Genomic DNA, 20,000 nt, shown 5'->3' with positions numbered 1-20,000 from the left:
TCTCTGCAAAAATTATTTTAGTGGCGTTTTTTTTTAGTAATTATTTTAGTAGCTTATTTTAGCAATTATTTTAGTATTACTCTTTAAACTTATCTAAACTTTAGAATGCTACAAATAAAGACAGTTGGAATTGCAAGTGTTTCAATGAATTATTTGTGGATTACAACTGATTAGTAGAGATTTTATTGTTCTCTGCAACTACAAATAACAAGTTTGTATTGTCGAGGCGTCTAGCAAAAAATTTAGATTTGTTTCGTATTGATCCTGTGTTAGAGTGTTAAATCTTGTTACTATAATTGATTGGGGTAAGATATTGGGGTAAAATTAAAATATAAAGATGAAACTATTGAGAGTAGTCGTAAAACTCTTTTATATACAAATTAGTTGTTTCCGGTAGCCACACTTGGATTCTGTCTTTTTTTTTCCTACCTCATACATTTTATTTTTTATTGGAAATGAACGGGTAAGGGTCTAATCTATATTTTTCCTTATGGAGGTGTCAGCCTAAGGCTGGGAAAATGGCTTTTTTTTGGAAAACTGCGTATAAATCTTGCCTGTGGCTAAAAAAAGTGTTTTAATTGTTCTTGAGCAATACGACTGTGATCAAAAGTGCGATCACTTTTGTAAGTGCGATCACTGTGATCACTTTTGTAATCAAAAGTGCGATATATGTCATGTTGGGTAAAAATGAGCTAAATATGTATCGTCAGTAAACTCAGCATAAGGAATCGAATTGTGAAGCCAAAATTTTCATATATTGTACCTTTATAAAAAAAAGAGACACTCGTCAGTTTTGACAGAAGATGCTTAGATTATGGAGCTATAATGGCATTTGTCTTCTATTTTACAAAGGAATTTTGAATTCCCTCAGAACAACTTGACAGAAGAGGATTATCTTATCGGTAGGAAAAAAGAGACATACGCTATAAAATGGAATAATTTTGAATTCGCTTGTAATGTTTAAATTTGATTAAACCACTGAAAAGAGCATAAAAAGTTGTTTAGAATATGTTCCCTTTATCTCCATTAGTCTCATCCTTCTGAGCGACCATAGTCGACAAACTTTTTTTTCTGTTTTTGGCTCTGCTGAAAAGTTACAAAAATGACATATTTGTCACTTTTATTTATCACAGCCGAACAGCCTGACGTACTTGGTCCAAAGAGGAATTCTGCAGTGTCTTACGAAGAAGATTATTGTAAGTTGCTTTTTTCTTCAAGTGAAAAGTGTCCGTAAGGTACATAGGCATTCAAACGGTTAAAATTCAAGTTTTATTCAAGTTTCACAAATATTAAGAATTCTGACAGTTTTTGGAGCTGGAACAAGTTCATATGTTAATTAACATAAATATTCAAATTTTCAGGACAGAAATATTTCGTTCTGGTTCAAAAGCGCTGCCATCTATTGTTACTCTTTATCTCTATAATCGTGTTTGATTGTAATCAATATTTGCTGATAAGCTGATCAAAATATATAATATTGATTTTCTTGCATACAAATGTATTTTTTGCCCTTTGAATGTGTATAAATTTGACGTAGCTCTCAAAAATTTTTCTGGGATAAATTCAATTCCTCTTTCCTGTTTATCCTTTAAAGACATCAAAATAACTTCATTCCATTCCAGGGTGGTTAAGAGATCCATGTGTAAATTCCTTCCCCTTTACCTGTGTATCCTTGTAGACGCTAAAATAGCATATTTCGTCATTCCGGGGTGAAAAATCAGCAATTTCAATTGAAATTAGTAATTCTTGCATAAGTTCAATTTTCTCCTTCCTGTTTCTCCTTCACAGACTCACGCACAATAAACTAGCACGTTGCTTCATTCCATTATAATTTTGATTCTCATCTAACAGCAGATTTTTTTTGTCAAACGTTTTCCTCTGTGATTCAGTGCAATGTTTGCTATTTCTTGTTGCATGTCCTCTTCTTTAGCTGTTCGAGTATATATATATATATATATATATATATATATATATATATATATATATATATATATATATATATACATATATATATATATATATATATATATACTAGCTGTTGGGGGGGGCGCTTCGAACCACCCCAACACCTAGTTGGTGGGGCGCTTCGCGCCCCCCCCCAAGCCCCCCCGGGCGCGTAAGTCGTTACGCGCCATATTAGTTACGCGCCATTGTAGTTGTGTCCCTGTGTCCCACCTGTGAATATAGATAGATTTATATATGTGTTTCAAACTACGTAAAAATTGCGAATATACAACATTCTTGGCTTTCCCATTGTCTGTGCATATACAAAGCCGTATGTACTAATAATGACTTCATATGCAAACGCTCTTTTTACAAACAAACAAACATGCATACACACAACTCGTTTTTATATAGATAGATAGATACAATACAAATTAACTGCGTAAAACTTGCGAATATACAACATTCTTCGCTGTCCAATTGTCGCTGCATATAAATAGATTGTCAGGTTTACCGACGCTCGAACATGCAACGTACAATTGTCCATGGGAAAAACAATCAGTATTAAGATCTATACCACATTTTTCTAATGATTGACCTTGAGCTTTGTTAATGGTGATTGCAAATGCTAATCGAATTGGGAATTGCAATCTTTTAAATTGAAAAGGCAGATCCGTTGGAATCATGGGAATGCGAGGAATAAGAACAGCCTCACCCTCAAAAGGCCCTGTCAAGATTGTGGCCTCTATTAGGTTTTCCATTGTTTTTTTTTACGGCAAGTCGCGTGCCATTGCAAAGCTTTGGTGGGTTGATATTTCTTTAAAGTATTATTGGTACGCCTATTTTTAGTTGTAGCACGTATTATTTTCATAATTTTTTAGAATATCCGGAAATACTTTTTCAATCAATTCATTTTTGGACGTCACTAAATTACAGAAATCAGCAGGTAGTTGTATACGTCCTGAAATTGGTCTACTGGGAGCTTTCCGTTTCCAATTGCCAGCAATTGATCTGAAAATGTTTGACCAGAGTCATCGTTTTGCAATCGGACACGCATATTTGTAGTTAATTTTAATGTTTTTACGTGTGCCCATAAATTAGAATTTTTCAGGCAAGCATTCATTTCGTCTGCAGGAGTTAATCTAGGTATTATAGGTAATGTTTGCCTGAAATCTCCCGCAAGCAATATTAATGTGCTGCCAAAGGGTTTCGACTTCCCTCGCAAATCTTTCAAGCATTGATCCAGAGCCTCAAGCGATTTTTTGTGTGCCATTGTGCACTCATCCCAAATAATAAGTTTGCATTGCTGCAATACTTTACCCATCCCAGATGATTTGGAAATATTGCACGTGGTAGTTTCTGTAGAATACAAATTCAGAGGCAATTTCAAAGCGGAATGAGCAGTTCTTCCACCAGGCAGCAACGTTGCGCTATTCCGGACGACGCAATTGCCAACGCTATATCATTTTTTGATCGAATTGATGCCAGAATCAGTTTTATCACAAACGTTTTACAAGTACCTCCTGGTGCATCCAAAAAGAAAATTTCTCCAACGTTGTTATCGACACAATGCATTATCGTATCATAAATGTCTTTTTGTTCCGACGTTAACTTGGAAATGTTATTTTGTACATACGACAATAGATCACTAGTACTGTAACTTTGTTCACGATCCAATTCTACACATGTCGAAACAGCAGCGATACGGTTAGGTGAAGGCATTCCCAAATCCTGAAGAGGTTTGTTTGCCATACGTACGCACAAATCTTCTATAATAACTAAAGTGTAGTTATAATTTCTGATGTAAAATCAAAAGTCATATCTGACGTCTCTAACTGTTTTCGATGGAGTATATCTTCGGACATTTTTGACTTATATTTTTCCCATAACTCTATAGGAGCTGATGGAGAGCAAGTTGTTAAAATGATGCCAAACAATGCACGAATTTGACTTGGGGTTGACGTTTCGCACGCGTCATTGATGCAGTTATCCCAGTGTTGGTCATTCTCCAATAAATTCCTAGTTGGTGGGGCGCTTCGCGCCTCCCCCCAAGCCCCCGCGCGCGCGTAAGTCGTTACGCGCCATATTAGTTACGCGCCATTGTAGTTGTGTCCCTGTGTCCCACCTGTGAATATAGATAGATTTATATATGTGTTTAAAACTACGTAAAAATTGCGAATATTTGGAAACATGAGTTGTATTTTCTGATTTGTGACAAAAAACGCTTAGATTCTGACGTAGTTCCAGTAAGGAAAGTCTTCAATGGCTCTGGTGGTGCAGCCAATAGAGGAAGTTTAACTTTTCCTGAGGCGCAACACATTCCCATTGTTTCACCATTGAATTTCAAGGCCTTGCAATAGGGACAAATTTTAGACATTGTCCCGATTTGAACACATCTACTCAAGCTATAATCATCGACTGGGCTGTACCTGAATGCCAGGCGATAGCTTTCAGGTTGATCTGATTCCTGGGCACGCTTTCTTTTCTTACTTTCTCTATCAGCAGCAAGCCTGATTTCTTGCTGTTCTTGTGATTTCTCGGCACACCTTCTTTTTTCACTTTCTCTTTTAGCAGCAAGTCTGGTTTCATGGTGCTCTGGTAGTTCCTCGGCACGCCTTCTTTTTTCACTTTCTCTTTTAGCAGCAAGTCTGCTTTCGCGTTGCTCTGGTAGTTCTTCGGCACGCTTTCTGTTCTTTCTTTCTCTATCAGCCTCATGCCTGTTTCCTTGCTGTTCTTTTGATTCCTCGGCACGCTTTCTTTTCTGACTTTCTCTATCAGCAGCAAGTTTTTTGGCATAGACTCTTTGAGCATCTTCCTCGGCTGTTGCCATTGTAAGTTCATCAGTCATTTTAAAGTTTAACATTAATAGATTTCTACGTGAACGCATGTCTTAAATATCTTTAATGACGTCGCCGTCATAACAAAAATGACGACAACTAACTTCATGACGTCAGTCAACACAGAAACATGACGTCACCTGACAGACACATCCACAGACAACTTATTTTTATATATATAGAAGATATATATATATATATATATATATATATATATATATATATATATATATATATATATATATATATATATATATATATATATATATATATATATTTATCCCGTGTTTCCAAGTCTGCTTTATTATTTACCTGTTAGATCGAGGACTTTAAGCTTCTGTAAGTCCTTTAGTGATTCTTGGGGGATCCGCTGAAGCAAATTATATTGGATATCTAGTTCCCATAGAGATCGCTCTAGACCATTCCATGCATCTTTGGGGATATCATTCAGGTAGTTATGACAAATAGAAACTTTATATACTCCTGTAAGATTAAAATATAATTATATAACCTTAAAAATGACGGTCCAAACAGCAATCAACCATTGAAAAAAAAACGAAATGAGCTATTGATAATAACATTGAAACGTTAGCTATTTTCCCAATTATGACAATAAATTAAAGCGTTTAATTCTTGACAGTTCTTAAAGGACTCAATTTTCTTCCGGGAATTCGAATATTATTCAAATGTGTTTACAGTTCTGGAAAATGTGTTTATCAAATACAGTTTATGTAAATTGTATTTATTACTTCCTATAATGCACATGTTGCATTTTCGAAATAAAAACAAGGATTGGTTTAAGTTTTATTGTTTTGGAAAAGATAGTACAGTGTTAGCTAATAATATAATATATTAACTTCAAAAGTAGTCAATCTGATATGGTGTCTGGAAATAAAGAAATAAATGAGTTTTAAGGTGAAAGTCCATGTGTTGACACCATTTTGAGGGAATTTATCTCCATTTTTTGTGAGATAAAAATCTCCCAGGGACGAAACGTTTCTTTTTACTTTATTTAACATAATAAACAAAAATAAAACTAATACCGATAGAGATTTAAGAAAAAAAAATTTCGCTAATGCATAGCAAATACCTGCATAAACATTCCTAGAAGCATCCTAAACTAATAAATTAATTTAAAAAAACTAAAAAATCCTCTTAACAATTACCATTTAAAAACTTTATTGACTGGCAACTACATCATTTAATCAAAAATTAAGAAACAGGGGTAAAGCGCTGTTTCTAATATAGTTTCATCGGCAAATTCCAAAAAAAGTTGCTGTTACCCTTGATGTTACCCAATATATGTTAATATAATTTTTGTCAAACTTGTTGTCCATATCTTCACTCTAGAGACGACGTGGTCAAGCTCTGAGCAACTGACTAGGGTGAATTAAAGAGAGTCATGTTTTCATTGTATCAGTGTTCACGTTTGTGTAGAGGTAAAATTTTACGTTCTGCCATATGAGAGGAAATTTGACATTGTGATCTATATGGGAAAAATAAGTTATGTAGTTTTTCTCTTCTTTTAGAATCCAAACAGACAGCCGTAATTGTCTTTTTGTCTGAAATATGTAGAGTGTATAAATTGCATACATTGCCATCACAAAAATACGGCACTGCAGACTTGGGAATCTTGATAAAATAATAATTACTATTATAAAATAATAGTTAATAATGATAATAATTAACAGTTAATAAACTTGATAAAACAATAATAATAATATAAAATAATAAATAATAAAATAAAAAATAATTACATCAAAGTAAATCTTGATAAAGCTAATATTAGCAGGTAAACTATTTTCACCTACAAAAAATACGACATACTTTAATTTTAATTACACTTAGATTTCAATTTTACCGTGAAATTGGTTGACATTAATAGATTAAATGATGTGTAAATATTATCAAAAATGCAGTATATGAAAGTGAGTCAAAGCTTGTCAGTCCGTAAAAATAAAAATAAATGTGTCAAATACCGAAAATAACCAGACAAAACATTAAAATGTAAAAATACCTGTGCCATGAAATCTGTTGGGTTTCAGCTGCCGAAGGTTATTCCTTTTCATTCGAAAAGTGAACACTTTTGTCATGTTTATGGTGACTGGTATGTCAGCAAGCGGGAAATTTTCACACACAACTACGCCCAAATCTGGCCCAGCGTTTGAACAGCGGCAAAGAGGATTAAATGGGCATGGTGGATACCGATTTTCACTGTCACTGGCACCAACAAGATATGCAGCTGTCATAAACAAGAATGACACAAGAAGAACCACGAAACTCAACCGTTCTATGTGGAAAGGCTCTAGTCCCATTTTGTTTCTAAATAAAACAAGGTCAATCAGATTCCATGCATAATGAAAATGAAACAAGGAACATCGTACGTAAGGGTTATGTGACGAGACCTTCACTTGTTTTGAAGAATCGAGTTTATAGAAATCTTGACAGCCAGTCTCGTCACCTTGAGTAAATGTATTTTTGAATAATACATTGAATGAATACTGAGAATAATTGGTCTATCATAAAAAATATTAGTTTTACAAATATAATAGAAAGTGTATTAATGTTGGAACTAGTGTTAGAACTATCAACTTATGTTAGAAGTTTTGCTCTCAGAAGTAACGTTGGATGGGAAAAACAATATAGACATCAATACATGAAAAAACACCTCCAAGAAAAAGGAAGAATCAAAAATAAAAAAAGGAGGAATATACATGGAAGTCCAATAACAGAAAGTAGATCGGGTAAAACGAAGAGCAAAATATAAGTTGGATGATTAGCAATTTAAAAACAACATTAAAAATTCAAATTGAAATTGGGACAGATAGAATTCCAGTCTAGACATTGAATACATCTTGATTGATTCTAAAGCCTTAGTGTACAGACGCTCAACTCTAGCGGTACCTATTCTAAAGATCTATAATGTTTGAATGTGTTATTAAGTTCTTTCTAGAGCCACTTCATATGGAAAGGCTTGTTACAAAACTTCGAAACTGGCTCATTCAATTATAAATTGAAAGTTCCAATGCTCCTTTTAGAGTTAAGTGATTTGAGCATAACCAGCCCCATGCAAATATATCCGTTCAAAATTCAAAGATTTCGCCATTTTGTTTAAAATAGTTGAAAAATCAAATAGCTCTGTCTCCAGAGTTGACAAAACCCACACAGCCATCTGTATAAGGTTTTCTGATGAAAAAAGTGGCGTATATAATTCTGGGGTTCTAAATAGGCTTAGGAAAATAAAGTGAAATTTCTTATAGATGTTGAGAGGGATGTCCAACAGAATAAAAGCACACTATGAAGATGCTGGATTTCGGAAAGGCTTATGAGCAATATATAATGAACAGATTAAGGGACTATGTTGAGGGAGAGGTTGAAGAGTGATTAGAGGCAAGCAACACCTTGCTCTTTTACATATCCCTTCCCCTCAACACTGATCGAAATTTTCAAGAAGCCATTTTGTTCAAAATTATCTAAGGGTTTAATAACTATACCTCAGAGAATGCCATGCCCCCCCCCCACTGCCCAGGATGAATTCTAAATTAAACAGTTTCACCCATTATTTACATGTAGAATTTACTATTAGCATAAGAGGGAATACTTGATTTTAGGATATATCAAAAGCGGCTAAGGCAAAACTTCGGGGATGTTGAGGGCTATGGTAAGCTGAATCAAAGACACCTCGTGCATCCAGTTTATCAAAAAGTAAAAAAGAACTAAGATTTCGATTTCGATATGAAGGGGCTGAAAGGCCAAGTACTATTCTTCAGGTAATAATACAAAATCTTAAAAGAGGGAAAATTTACCAAGAAATAGTTAGTATTTGGGGATGTCCCTTATTCCCCGCAAATTCTACCCTATTGAAAGTCAGCATATGAATACGATCTTTTGCCTGTATACACTTGTCAGCACTTGTGTGCTTGTTCAAAATAAATCTTACAATTAAAGGGATATCTAGTGACAAGTTTCCCAAATATATTAATCCAGAGGACTCCTTGCAAATAATTTCAAATTTGGTAGCTCGAAAAGATGCTATTATCCCTCCCACAATATCTCATATTTCACCTGGAGATAGTGCATAAAGGTTTGTATTGCAAAATATTTAATCTATATAATAACTGTTCAATCTATGGAAACCGCATATAAGTTTTAGGACAAATAGGCCTCCGTATGGTATCATCTACTATGATGCTTCAAAATGAATTTTGAATTACTATTCCAATAAATCTCCTGAGAACATTCTATGATCACTCTTTTAAAATGGTCCCTGCTGGACCGAAAAAATAACAAACAAATATATAAACAAAATTCGAAATCAATCTTCTCAGGAAAAAATGCAGAATTCCGGGCTTTTGCTCGTTGTGAAATGAATCCCTTTTTTATATTATGAATTCGATTATAGAATTCTGAACAAGATTACCTTCATTTTTGTGGGTGTTGGCCCTTTTTTCTTCAAGTTGCATACATTTTCCTATGCTAGTAACTTTTTAAAGGTAACCTTAACCGGAATCTATTCTCATTTTATAAAACTCTAGGCTACAAAAAATTATTTTCATGTAATTATTGTTATCAAAATGCTCTTTTTTAGTTTTGGTCAACATTATTATCACGAGCTTTTTTTTCACACTGTTGGATACTAGGTACTATTTGATAATCCAATTTTTCTGAACAATGTGATTTCTAGGGTGGAACTTACTCTTTCGGCACAAATAAAGAACCAAATGTTAGGCCTTGTTACTGTACCAAGGCTTATTTGCCAACTGGGATACATTATTCCTTTTACTTCTCAGAAACATTAGCAAATAATAATGCGCATGATTATATTTCCTGCTAGTCTGATGGAATCCCTTGAAAATCACCCATCAATAAAGTTACATACCTTAATAACAGAGAAGCCATAATGGGCCATATCCCCCCGTTAATTAAACACGTGAAGTTCAATCATCAGCTTTTCTAAGCCAAGCATCGGTGATGTTGGTTCAACTTTTTGAAACTTAACTATTATAAGAATACTCATGATAGTTATAATAGTACTTGTGATAGAATACTCACGATAGTTATAAGAATACTTCTGACAGTTATGATAGTACTTAGAATACTTATGATAGTTGCTTAGAACACTTATTATAGAATACCTTAATTCAGTTTGCCACTTCCAATTCTAGGCATCCATAGAATTTTCAACCGTATTCTTTTAGAAATACTTCTATTGGTCGCCTCTGTTTTAGGTTAACAGCAACAACGAATAGTCAACTTCCAATTATAAAACAATATTTAGCTTATTTTTAATATTTTTTGGCGGTATTATAATATCCTATCAAATTTTAAGTTTTTGCAATAATTACTGTTTGTGCTGCTTATTAACATTTCTCAAATTCAATTACCTTGTCCATGCTTATCAATTTTTTTGAATTGAGTGACAATTACAGATTTCAAGACATCTTTGTTCCCGCTAGCGCCATCCCAACACCTAGTTGGTGGGGACGCTTTGCGCCCCCCCAAAGCCCCCCCGTGCGCGTAAGTCGTTACGTGCCATATTAGTTACGCGCCATTGTAATTGTGTCACTGTGTACCACCTATGAATATAAATAGATTTATATATGTGTTTTGAAGTACGTAAAATTTGCGAATATACAACATTCTTGGCTTTCCCATTGTCTGTGCATATACAAAGCCTTATGTACTTATAATGACGTCATATGCAAACGCTCTTTTTACAAACAAACAAACATGCATACACACAACTCGTTTTTATATAGATAGATAGATAGATAGATACAATACAAATTAACTGCGTAAAACTTGCGAATATACAACATTCTTCGCTGTCAAATTGTGGCTGCAAATACATAGATTGTCAGGTTTACCGACCCTCGAACATGCAACGTACAACTGTCCATGGGAAAAACAATCAGTATTAAGATCTATACCACATTTTTCTAATGATTGACCTTGAGCTTTGTTGATGGTGATTGCAAATGCTAATCGAATTGGGAATTGCAATCTTTTAAATTGAAGAGGCAGATCCGTTGGAATCATGGGAATGCGAGGAATAAGAACAGCCTCACCCTCAAAAGGCCCTGTCAAGATTGTGGCCTCTATTACGTTTTCCATTGTTTTTTTTTACGGCAAGTCGCGTGCCATTGCAAAGATTTGGTGGGTTGATATTTCTTAACAGTATTATTGGTACGCCTATTTTTAGTTGTAGCACGTTTGGTGGAAACCCTGAAAGAACCACGGAATTTAAAAATTCAGATGGATAATTAACCACCTCATTTGGTTCCAAAACTGTGTCGACTGACTTGTAAAGGACTGCCTGGTCTCGAATCTTGGTCAAAAAAATATTGTTGATTTCGTGGACGTCTATATTTTTGGTTGCAAGAATCGCTCCTTCACTTAGCCATTTATTATTTTTATAATTGTTTAGAATATTCGGAAATACTTTTTCAATCAATTCATTTTTGGACGTCACTAAATTACAGAATTCAGCAGGTAGTTGTATAAGTCCTGAAATTGAGTCTACTGGGAGCTTTCCATTTCCAATTGCCAGCGATTGATCTGAAAATGTTTGACCAGAGTCATCGTTTTGCAATCGGACACGCATATTTGTAGTTAATTTTAATGTTTTTACGTGTGCCCATAAATTAGAATTTTTCAAGCAAGCATTCATTTCGTCTGCAGGGGTTGATCTAGGTATTATAGGTAATGTTTGCCTGAAATCTCCCGCGAGCAATATTAATGTGCTGCCAAAGGGTTTCGAATTCCCTCGCAAATCTTTCAAACATTGATCCAGAGCCTCGAGCGATTTTTTGTGTGCCATTGTGCACTCGTCCCAAATAATAAGTTAGCATTGCTGCAATACTTTACCCATCCCAGATGATTTGGAAATATTACACGTTGGAGTTTCTGTAGAATGCAAATTCAGAGCAATGTCAAAGCGGAATGAGCAGTTCTTCCACCAGGCAGCAACGTTGCGGCTATTCCGGACGACGCAATTGCCAACGCTATATCATTTTCTGATCGAATTGATGCCAGAATCAGTTTTATCATAAACTTTTTACCAGTACCTCCTGGCGCATCCAAAAAGAAAATTTCTCCAACGTTGTTATCGACACAATGCATTATCGTATCATAAATGTCTTTTTGTTCCGACGTTAACTTGGAAATGTTATTTTGTACATACGACAATAGATCACTGGTACTGTAACTTTGTTCACGATCCAATTCTACACATGTCGAAACAGCAGCGCTATGATTAGGTGAAGGCATTCCCAAATCCTGAAGAGGTTTGTTTGCCATACATACGCACAAATCTTCTATAATAACTAAAGTGTAGTTATAAATTTCTGATGTAAAATCAAAAGTCATATCTGACGTCTCTAACCGATTTTCGATGGAGTATATTTTCGGACATTTTTTATTTATATTTTTCCCATAACTCTGTAGGAGCTGTAGGAGTTGTTAGTATGATGCCAAACAATGCACGAATAGGAGTTGACGTTTCGCACGCATCATTGATGCAGTTATCCCAGTGTTGGTCATTCTCCAATAAATTCAGAGCTTGGCATGCACTACGGTAAGTGTCATGTATAGTACCGTTTATAGTTCTCAAACACTCAAAGGACGTCGGACCGGGTACATTCACCAAAAGCAGGCGTGGCAAGAAGCATTCATGTTGATTGGGGTGAGCGGTGTAGAGTCTTCCTATCGTTGTATCTTTGAAGATGGTAGGTTGCCCGTCGACTGACTTACCCTGTTTTCGACGTTCAAATACTTTATTTTTAGTATTGCACGTGTAATACCAAGGCACTTCAGTATACAACAGTTTTTTGCAAAAGAATCATTTTTGCATTGCGAAAAGAAAGCAGTTAACTTTGTATCCGATGGATTCAGGGCTCTTTGTTGCACGTTGGATTCCGAAAAATAAACACGTTGACCATTCTGTAAATTACCGCTAAGTGAACAACAGCTGAAATACGTTCATGTATCGGAAATGAAAGAATTCGCCAAACAGCTTCATTACTGCTTATGTATCTTCCAGCCTAATATTGTACGATTTCGTCGATATCTTTGATTTCGGACTGCAAGCCAAAAACGGCCATGTCACTGCCTTTGTTGACGTATTTACATATGTATTTGATTGCCTTACAGTATTCAACGTTTATGTGTGCATTAAATGTTTTTGATAATAATGGGGAATATGGAACAACCCACTGGTTTTACCGTTTACCGCCTTCTTTATTATTGCTGTTTTACCGCTATCTTCAGTAGATCTTCTTCTATATTCTGGGTAACCATCATTGCCAGTAATTGTGCTGGATACTAAAAGTCGAGGATATTGCTTTGTGCACCTTCCTTTGGCCATGCATGGTGAATTTTCGTTCAGTGCACCGCAAGGTCCATGTATCATACTTTTTAACAATATCATATAACCCCACATCGACATTTTCATCAGGTTTTTCAGCGGAAATCACATCATCAATTTCGTTAGAAGTAATTTTATTATGTAGCCAGATTAGTATCTGTGCGTGTGGCAAACCTCGTTTTTGCCATTCCACTGAGTACATCCAGCATCGCACTGACCCAAACACTTCAAGTTTTACTATGTAGTTTATCAGTGATTTCAACTTTTGCCGGAAGACACGGGCCGTAATGTCATGTCTATGAACCGCCGATTGTCCTTGAAGTAAAAGCTGCTGTATCTCGTCCCAAGATTGATTACAAATAAATGTAATAAATAAATCTGGACGACCATAGAGACGAACATACACAATAGCATCTTGAGCATATTCATGCATATGACGGGGACTGCCAGCATATGACGAAGGTAAAATCGTTAATCTTCCAACTTTTGTGGTATTACCGTCATTTACAACTGCATCTCGTAAATGAATGTATTGTTCAGAGCGGAGCTTGGTCTGATTCAGACGGATATATAGCAAACGTTCTGATTCAATTTTTGCATACATATCAACGACATATTGGTGAAACAATTGACGGCATTTTAAAATATAATTGTCTTCATCCTGCCGAATCATTAGTCTATAGGAATAATAATGCATTGCACTGCAATTCTAATTCAGTTCTTTCTTAGTGTCTGGATTCATCAATTTAATATTAAAGTGATAGCCGTCGGCTCCATCCCAAAAATGATAGGATATTGTAGGGCATCGTAGCATCGATGAGTTTCAGCAATGCTTACCAACTGAGTATTTCGCTTATGAAGAATAATATCTCGAGGTAAAAACTGATCACCGACCATAACGATTGCCACTTCGTCGATAGTTGGGGCATTGTATCTACGCACATGTTGTCCAGGAGGCGTTTTGTCAGCGGAAATAACAATTTTATGCGTATCAGTAGGCATCAAATCGATGGCTCTTTTGAAGAGAGGCACTAAATTATTATTTTCGTGGAAAAGATGTTGCAATTGGGAAACGATTGTCCTTTCAACGTCGGGAGAAATTTCGCAACGTGCATTCAATTCAGAATTTCTATCACTGATGAAGTACAATTGTAAAAATCTATGATTCTCGCCTGAGAATGGTAGAAGGGACCCTGCTCTATATTGAATTTGCCCTTTTACTTTGAAAGTAGGCATACATTGATCTGGATTTTCGATTTGGGCACCAAACGACGTCATTTGGAAACATGAGTTATATTTTCTGATCTGTGATAAAAAGCGCTTAGATTCTGACATAGTTCCAGTAAGCAAAGTCTTCAATGGCTCTGGTGGTGCAGGCAATAGAGGAAGTTTAACTTTTCCTGAGGCACAACACATTCCCATTGTTTCACCATTGAATTTCAAGGCCTTGCAATAAGGACAAATTTAGACATAGTCCCGATTTGAACACATCTACTCAAGCTATAATCATCGACTGGGCTGTACCTGAATGCCAGGCGATAATTTTCAGGTTGCTCTTGTGATTCCTAGGCACGCTTTCTTTTCTTACTTTCTCTATCAGCCGCAAGCCTGTTTTCTTGCTGTTCTTGTGATTCCTCGGCATGCCTTCATTTTTTCACTTTCTCTTTTAGCAGCAAGTCTGATTTCGCGTTGCTCTCGTGATTCCTCGGCACGCTTTCTGTTCTTACTTTCTCTATCAGCCGCAAGCCTGTTTCCTTGCTGTTCTTGTGATTCCTCGGCACGCCTTCTTTTTTCCCTTTCTCTTTTAGCAGCAAGTCTGGTTTTGCGTTGCTCTTGTGGTTCCTCGCCACGCTTTCTTTTCTTACTTTCTCTATCAGCAGCACGTTTTTTGGCATAGACTCTTTGAGCAGCTTCCTCAGCTGTTGACATTGTAGGTTCTTCAGTCATTTTACTATTAAACATTTTTCCGTGAACGAATGTCTTAAATATCTTTAATGACGTCATCTTCATAATGACGACATGACGACCTGATGACATGACGTCACTCTACACACAGACACACAGACAACTTATCTATATCTATCTATCTTCTATAAATATAAAAATAAGTTGTCTGTCTGTGTGTCTGTCTGTCTGTCAGGTGACGTCATGTTTCTGTGTCGACTGACGTCATGAAGTTAGTTGTCGTCATTTTTTCCATGAAGGTGACGTCATTAACGGTATTTAAGACATTTGTTCGCGGAAAAATGTTTAATTGTAAAATGACTGAAGAACTTACAATGGCAACAGCCGAGGAAGCTGCTCAAAGAGTTTATGCCAAAAAACTTGCTGCTGATAGAGAAAGTAAGAAAAGAAAGCGTTCCGAGGAATCACAAGAACAGCAAGAAAACAGGCTTGCGGCTAAAGAACGCAAAACCGCGCAGTTAGATGAAAATCCACCTGGACAGCGAGAGTCAAAACATATCAAAACTGAAAATGATAGCGATGATGATTGGGTATGGGATTTTGACTTGGATAAGGTCATCAATGCCTACCAGATTTAAGTTAAAAAAACAAAGGTTCTTCGATATGTACTTCATAGTGACGCTGAAAAATAAAGAAGAAAAAGAAAACTGAAAAAAGAAAAAAGGTAAAAAAGTAAAAAAAAACTAAAAAGAAAAAACACTCAAAGAGAAATTACAGACCGGGACACAAATGACGACCGAGACAGAGGGAATATAAGTGACGACCGGGAACCTCAAAGAGAAATTACAGACTGGGACACCCGGGCACAAATCACGACCGGGACAGAGGGAATGTAAATGACGACCGGGACACAGGGACACAACTACAACGGGGACGCCGGGGGCACAGGCGGGATATATAAATGACGACCGGGACACAGGGATTGTTCGAATAGAAATTAAAGACCGGGACACCGGGACACAAATGACGACCGGGACACCGGGACACAGGGAATATAAATGACGACCGGGACACTCAAAGAGAAATTACAAACTGGGACACCGGGACACAAATGACGACCGGGACACAGGGAATATAAATTACGACCAGGACACAGGGACACATCATTAGAATAATGAGGTATAGATCTGAATACGGATTGTTTTTCCCATGGACAATTATATGTTGCATGTTCAAGAGTCAGTAAACCTGACAATCTATGTATATGCACAGACAATGGGACAGCGAAGAATGTTGTATATTCGCATGTTTTACGTAGTTAAAAACATATATTTATATCTATCTCTATTCACAGGTGGGACACAGGGACACAACTACAATGGCGTGTAACTAATATGGCGCGTAACGACTTACGCGCGCGGGAGGGCCTGGGGGGGCGCAAAGCGCCCCACCAGCTAGGTGTTTGGGTGGCGCGAAGCACCACCCCAACAGCTAGTATATATATAAAAGTAAGTTGTCTGTCTGTGTGTCTGTCAGGTGACGTCATGTGTCTGTGTCGAATGACGTCATAAAGTTATTTGTCGTCATTTTTGCTATGACGGTGACGTCATTACAGATATTTAAGACATATATGTTCACGTAGAAATCTATTAATGTTTAAGTTTAAAATGACTGATGAACTTACAATGGCAAAAGCCGATGAAGATGCTCAAAGAGTCTATGCCAAAAAACTTGCTGCTGATAGAGAAAGTCAGAAAAGAAAGCGTGCCGAGGAATCAAAAGAACAGCAAGGAAACAGGCTTGAGGCTGATAGAGAAAGAAAGAACAGAAAGCGTGCCGAGGAACTACCAGAGCAACGCGAAAGCAGACTTGCTGCTAAAAGAGAAAGTGAAAAAAGAAGGTGTGCCGAGGAATCACAAAAACAGCAAGAAATCAGGCTTGCTGCTGATAGAGAAAGTAGGAAAAGAAAGCGTGCCGAGGAATCACAAGAACAGCAAGAAATCAGGCTTGCTGCTGATAGAGAAAGTAAGAAAAGAAAGTGTGCCGAAGAATCAGAGCAACCTGAAAGTTATCGCCTGGCATCCAGGTACAGCCCAGTCGATGATTATAGCTTGAGTAGATGTGTTCAAATCGGGACAATGTCTAAAATTTGTCCCTCTTGCAAGGCCTTGAAATTCAATGGTGAAACAATGGGAATGTGTTGCGCCTCAGGAAAAGTTAAACTTCCTCTATTGGCTGCACCACCAGAGCCATTGAAGACTTTCCTTACTGGAACTACGTCAGAATCTAAGCGTTTTTTGTCACAAATCAGAAAATACAACTCATGTTTCCAAATGCCGTCGTTTGGAGCCCAAATTGAAAATACAGATCAATTTATGTCTACTTTCAAAGTAAAAGGGCAAATTTATCATTGAGCAGGGTCCCTTCTACCATTCTCAGGCGAGAATCATAAATTTTTACAATTGTACTTCATCAGTGATAGAAATTCTGAATTGAATGCACGTTGTGAAATTTCTCCCAACGTATAAACTACAATCGTTTATCAATTGCAACATCTTTTCCACGAAAATAATAATTTAGTGCGTCTGTTCAAAACAGCCATCGATTTGATGCCTACTGATACGCATAAAATTGTTATTTCCGCTGACAAAACGCCTCCTGGCCAACATGTGCGTAGATACAATGCTCCAACTATCGACGAAGTGGCAATCGTTATGGTCGGTGATCAGTTTTTACCTCGAGATATTATTCTTCATAAGCAAAACGCTCAGTTGTTAAGAATTGCTGAAACTCATCGATGCTACGATGCCCTACAATATCCTATCATTTTTTGGGATGGAGCCGACGGCTATCACTTTAATATTAAATTGATGAATCCAGCCACTAACAAAGAAATGAATAAGAAATGCAGTGCAATGCATTATTATTCCTATAGACTAATGATTCGGCAGGAAACTTGAAGTGTTTGGGTCAGTGCGATGCTGGATGAACTCAGTGGAATGGCAAAAACGAGGTTTGCCACACGCACATATACTAATCTGGCTACATAAAAAAATTACTTCGAACGAAATTGATGATTTGATTTCCGCTGAAATACCTGATAAAAATGTCGATAAGGGGTTACATGATATTATTGTAAAAAATATGATACATGGACCTTGCGTTGCACTGAACGAAAATTCACCATGCATGGCCAAAGGAAGCTTTGGCCATGCATGGTGAATTTTCGTTCAATGCACCGCAAGGTCCATGTATCATATTTTTTTACAATAATATCATGTAACCCCTTATCGACATTTTTATCAGGTATTTCAGCGGAAATCACATCATCAATTTCGTTCGAAGTAATTTTTTTATGTAGCCAGATTAGTATATGTGCGTGTGGCAAACCTCGTTTTTTGCCATTCCACTGAGCACATCCAGCATCGCACTGACCCAAACACTTCAAGTTTTTACTATATAGTTTATCAGTTATTTCAACTTTTGCCGGAAGACACGGGCCGTAATGTCATGCCTATGAACCGCCGATTGTCCTTGAAGTAAAAGCTGCAGTATCTCGTCCCAAGATTGATTACAGGTAAATCTAATAAATAAGTCTGGACGACCATAGAGACGAACATACGCAATAGCATCTTGAGCATATTCATGCATATGACGGGGACTGCCAGCATATGACGAAGGTAAAATTGTTAATCTTCCAACGTTTGTGGTATTACCGTCATTTATAACTGCATCTCGCAAATGAATGTATTGTTCAGAGCGGAGCTTGGTCTGATTCAGGCGGATATATAGCAAACGTTCTGATTCAATTTTAGCATAGATATCAACGACAAATTGGTGAAACAATTCATGGCATTTTAAAATATAATTTTCTTCATCCTGCCGAATCATTAGTCTATAGGAATAATAATGCATTGCACTTCATTTCTTATTCATTTCTTTGTTAGTGGCTGGATTCATCAATTTAATATTAAAGTGATAGCCGTCGGCTCCATCCCAAAAAATGATAGGATATTGTAGGGCATCGTAGCATCGATGAGTTTCAGCAATTCTCTCTCTATCATTCTTTTCTGACTTTCTCTATCAGCAGCAAGTTTTTTGGCATAGACTCTTTGAGCATCTTCATCGGCTTTTGCCATTGTAAGTTCATCAGTCATTTTAAACTTAAACATTAATAGATTTCTACGTGAACATATATGTCTTAAATATCTTTAATGACGTCACCGTCATAGCAAAAATGACGACAAATAACTTTATGACGTCATTCGACACAGACACATGACGTCACCTGACAGACACACAGACAGACAACTTACTTTTTATATATATACTAGCTGTTGGGGTGGTGCTTCGCGCCACCCAAACACCTAGCTGGTGGGGCGCTTTGCGCCCCCCCCAGGCCCCTCCCGCGCGCGTAAGTCGTTACGCGCCATATTAGTTACGCGCCATTGTAGTTGTGTCCCTGTGTCCCACCTGTGAATAGAGATAGATATAAATATATGTTTTTAACTACGTAAAACATGCGAATATACAACATTCTTCGCTGTCCCATTGTCTGTGCATATACATAGATTGTCAGGTGTACTGACTCTTGAACATGCAACATATAATTGTCCATGGGAAAAACAATCCGTATTCAGATCTATACCTCATTATTCTAATGATGTGTCCCTGTGTCCTGGTCGTAATTTATATTCCCTGTGTCCCGGTCGTCATTTGTGTCCCGGTGTCCCAGTTTGTAATTTCTCTTTGAGTGTCCCGGTCGTCATTTATATTCCCTGTGTCCCGGTGTCCCGGTCGTCATTTGTGTCCCGGTGTCCCGGTCTTTAATTTCTATTCGAACAATCCCTGTGTCCCGGTCGTCATTTATATATCCCGCCTGTGCCCCCGGCGTCCCCGTTGTAGTTGTGTCCCTGTGTCCCGGTCGTCATTTACATTCCCTCTGTCCC

The 20,000-nt window shown here is 36.9% G+C and overlaps 1 protein-coding gene across 1 annotated transcript in view; it reads right to left on the bottom strand.

Moving 5' to 3' along the window:
- LOC136033263 (chaoptin-like) overlaps positions 1–9,598 on the bottom strand; it is a 167,918-nt gene extending 158,320 nt beyond the window's left edge. Inside the window, exons 1-3 of the mRNA XM_065714019.1 lie at positions 9,478–9,598; positions 6,799–7,103; positions 5,094–5,264 (exon numbers count right to left, since the gene is read on the bottom strand). Coding sequence (XP_065570091.1) covers positions 5,094–5,264; positions 6,799–7,096 — 469 coding nt within the window. The 5' untranslated portion in view covers positions 7,097–7,103; positions 9,478–9,598. The remainder of the gene's footprint in view (positions 1–5,093; positions 5,265–6,798; positions 7,104–9,477) is intronic.
- Between the last annotated feature and the right edge of the window lie 10,402 nt (positions 9,599–20,000).

The sequence above is a fragment of the Artemia franciscana genome, chromosome 1 (genome assembly GCF_032884065.1).
Source record: "Artemia franciscana chromosome 1, ASM3288406v1, whole genome shotgun sequence".
Taxonomy (NCBI): Eukaryota; Metazoa; Arthropoda; class Branchiopoda; order Anostraca; family Artemiidae; genus Artemia; species Artemia franciscana.
The sequence above is the reverse complement of the archived record's forward strand: the minus strand, read 5'-3'. Positions and strand labels throughout refer to the sequence as shown.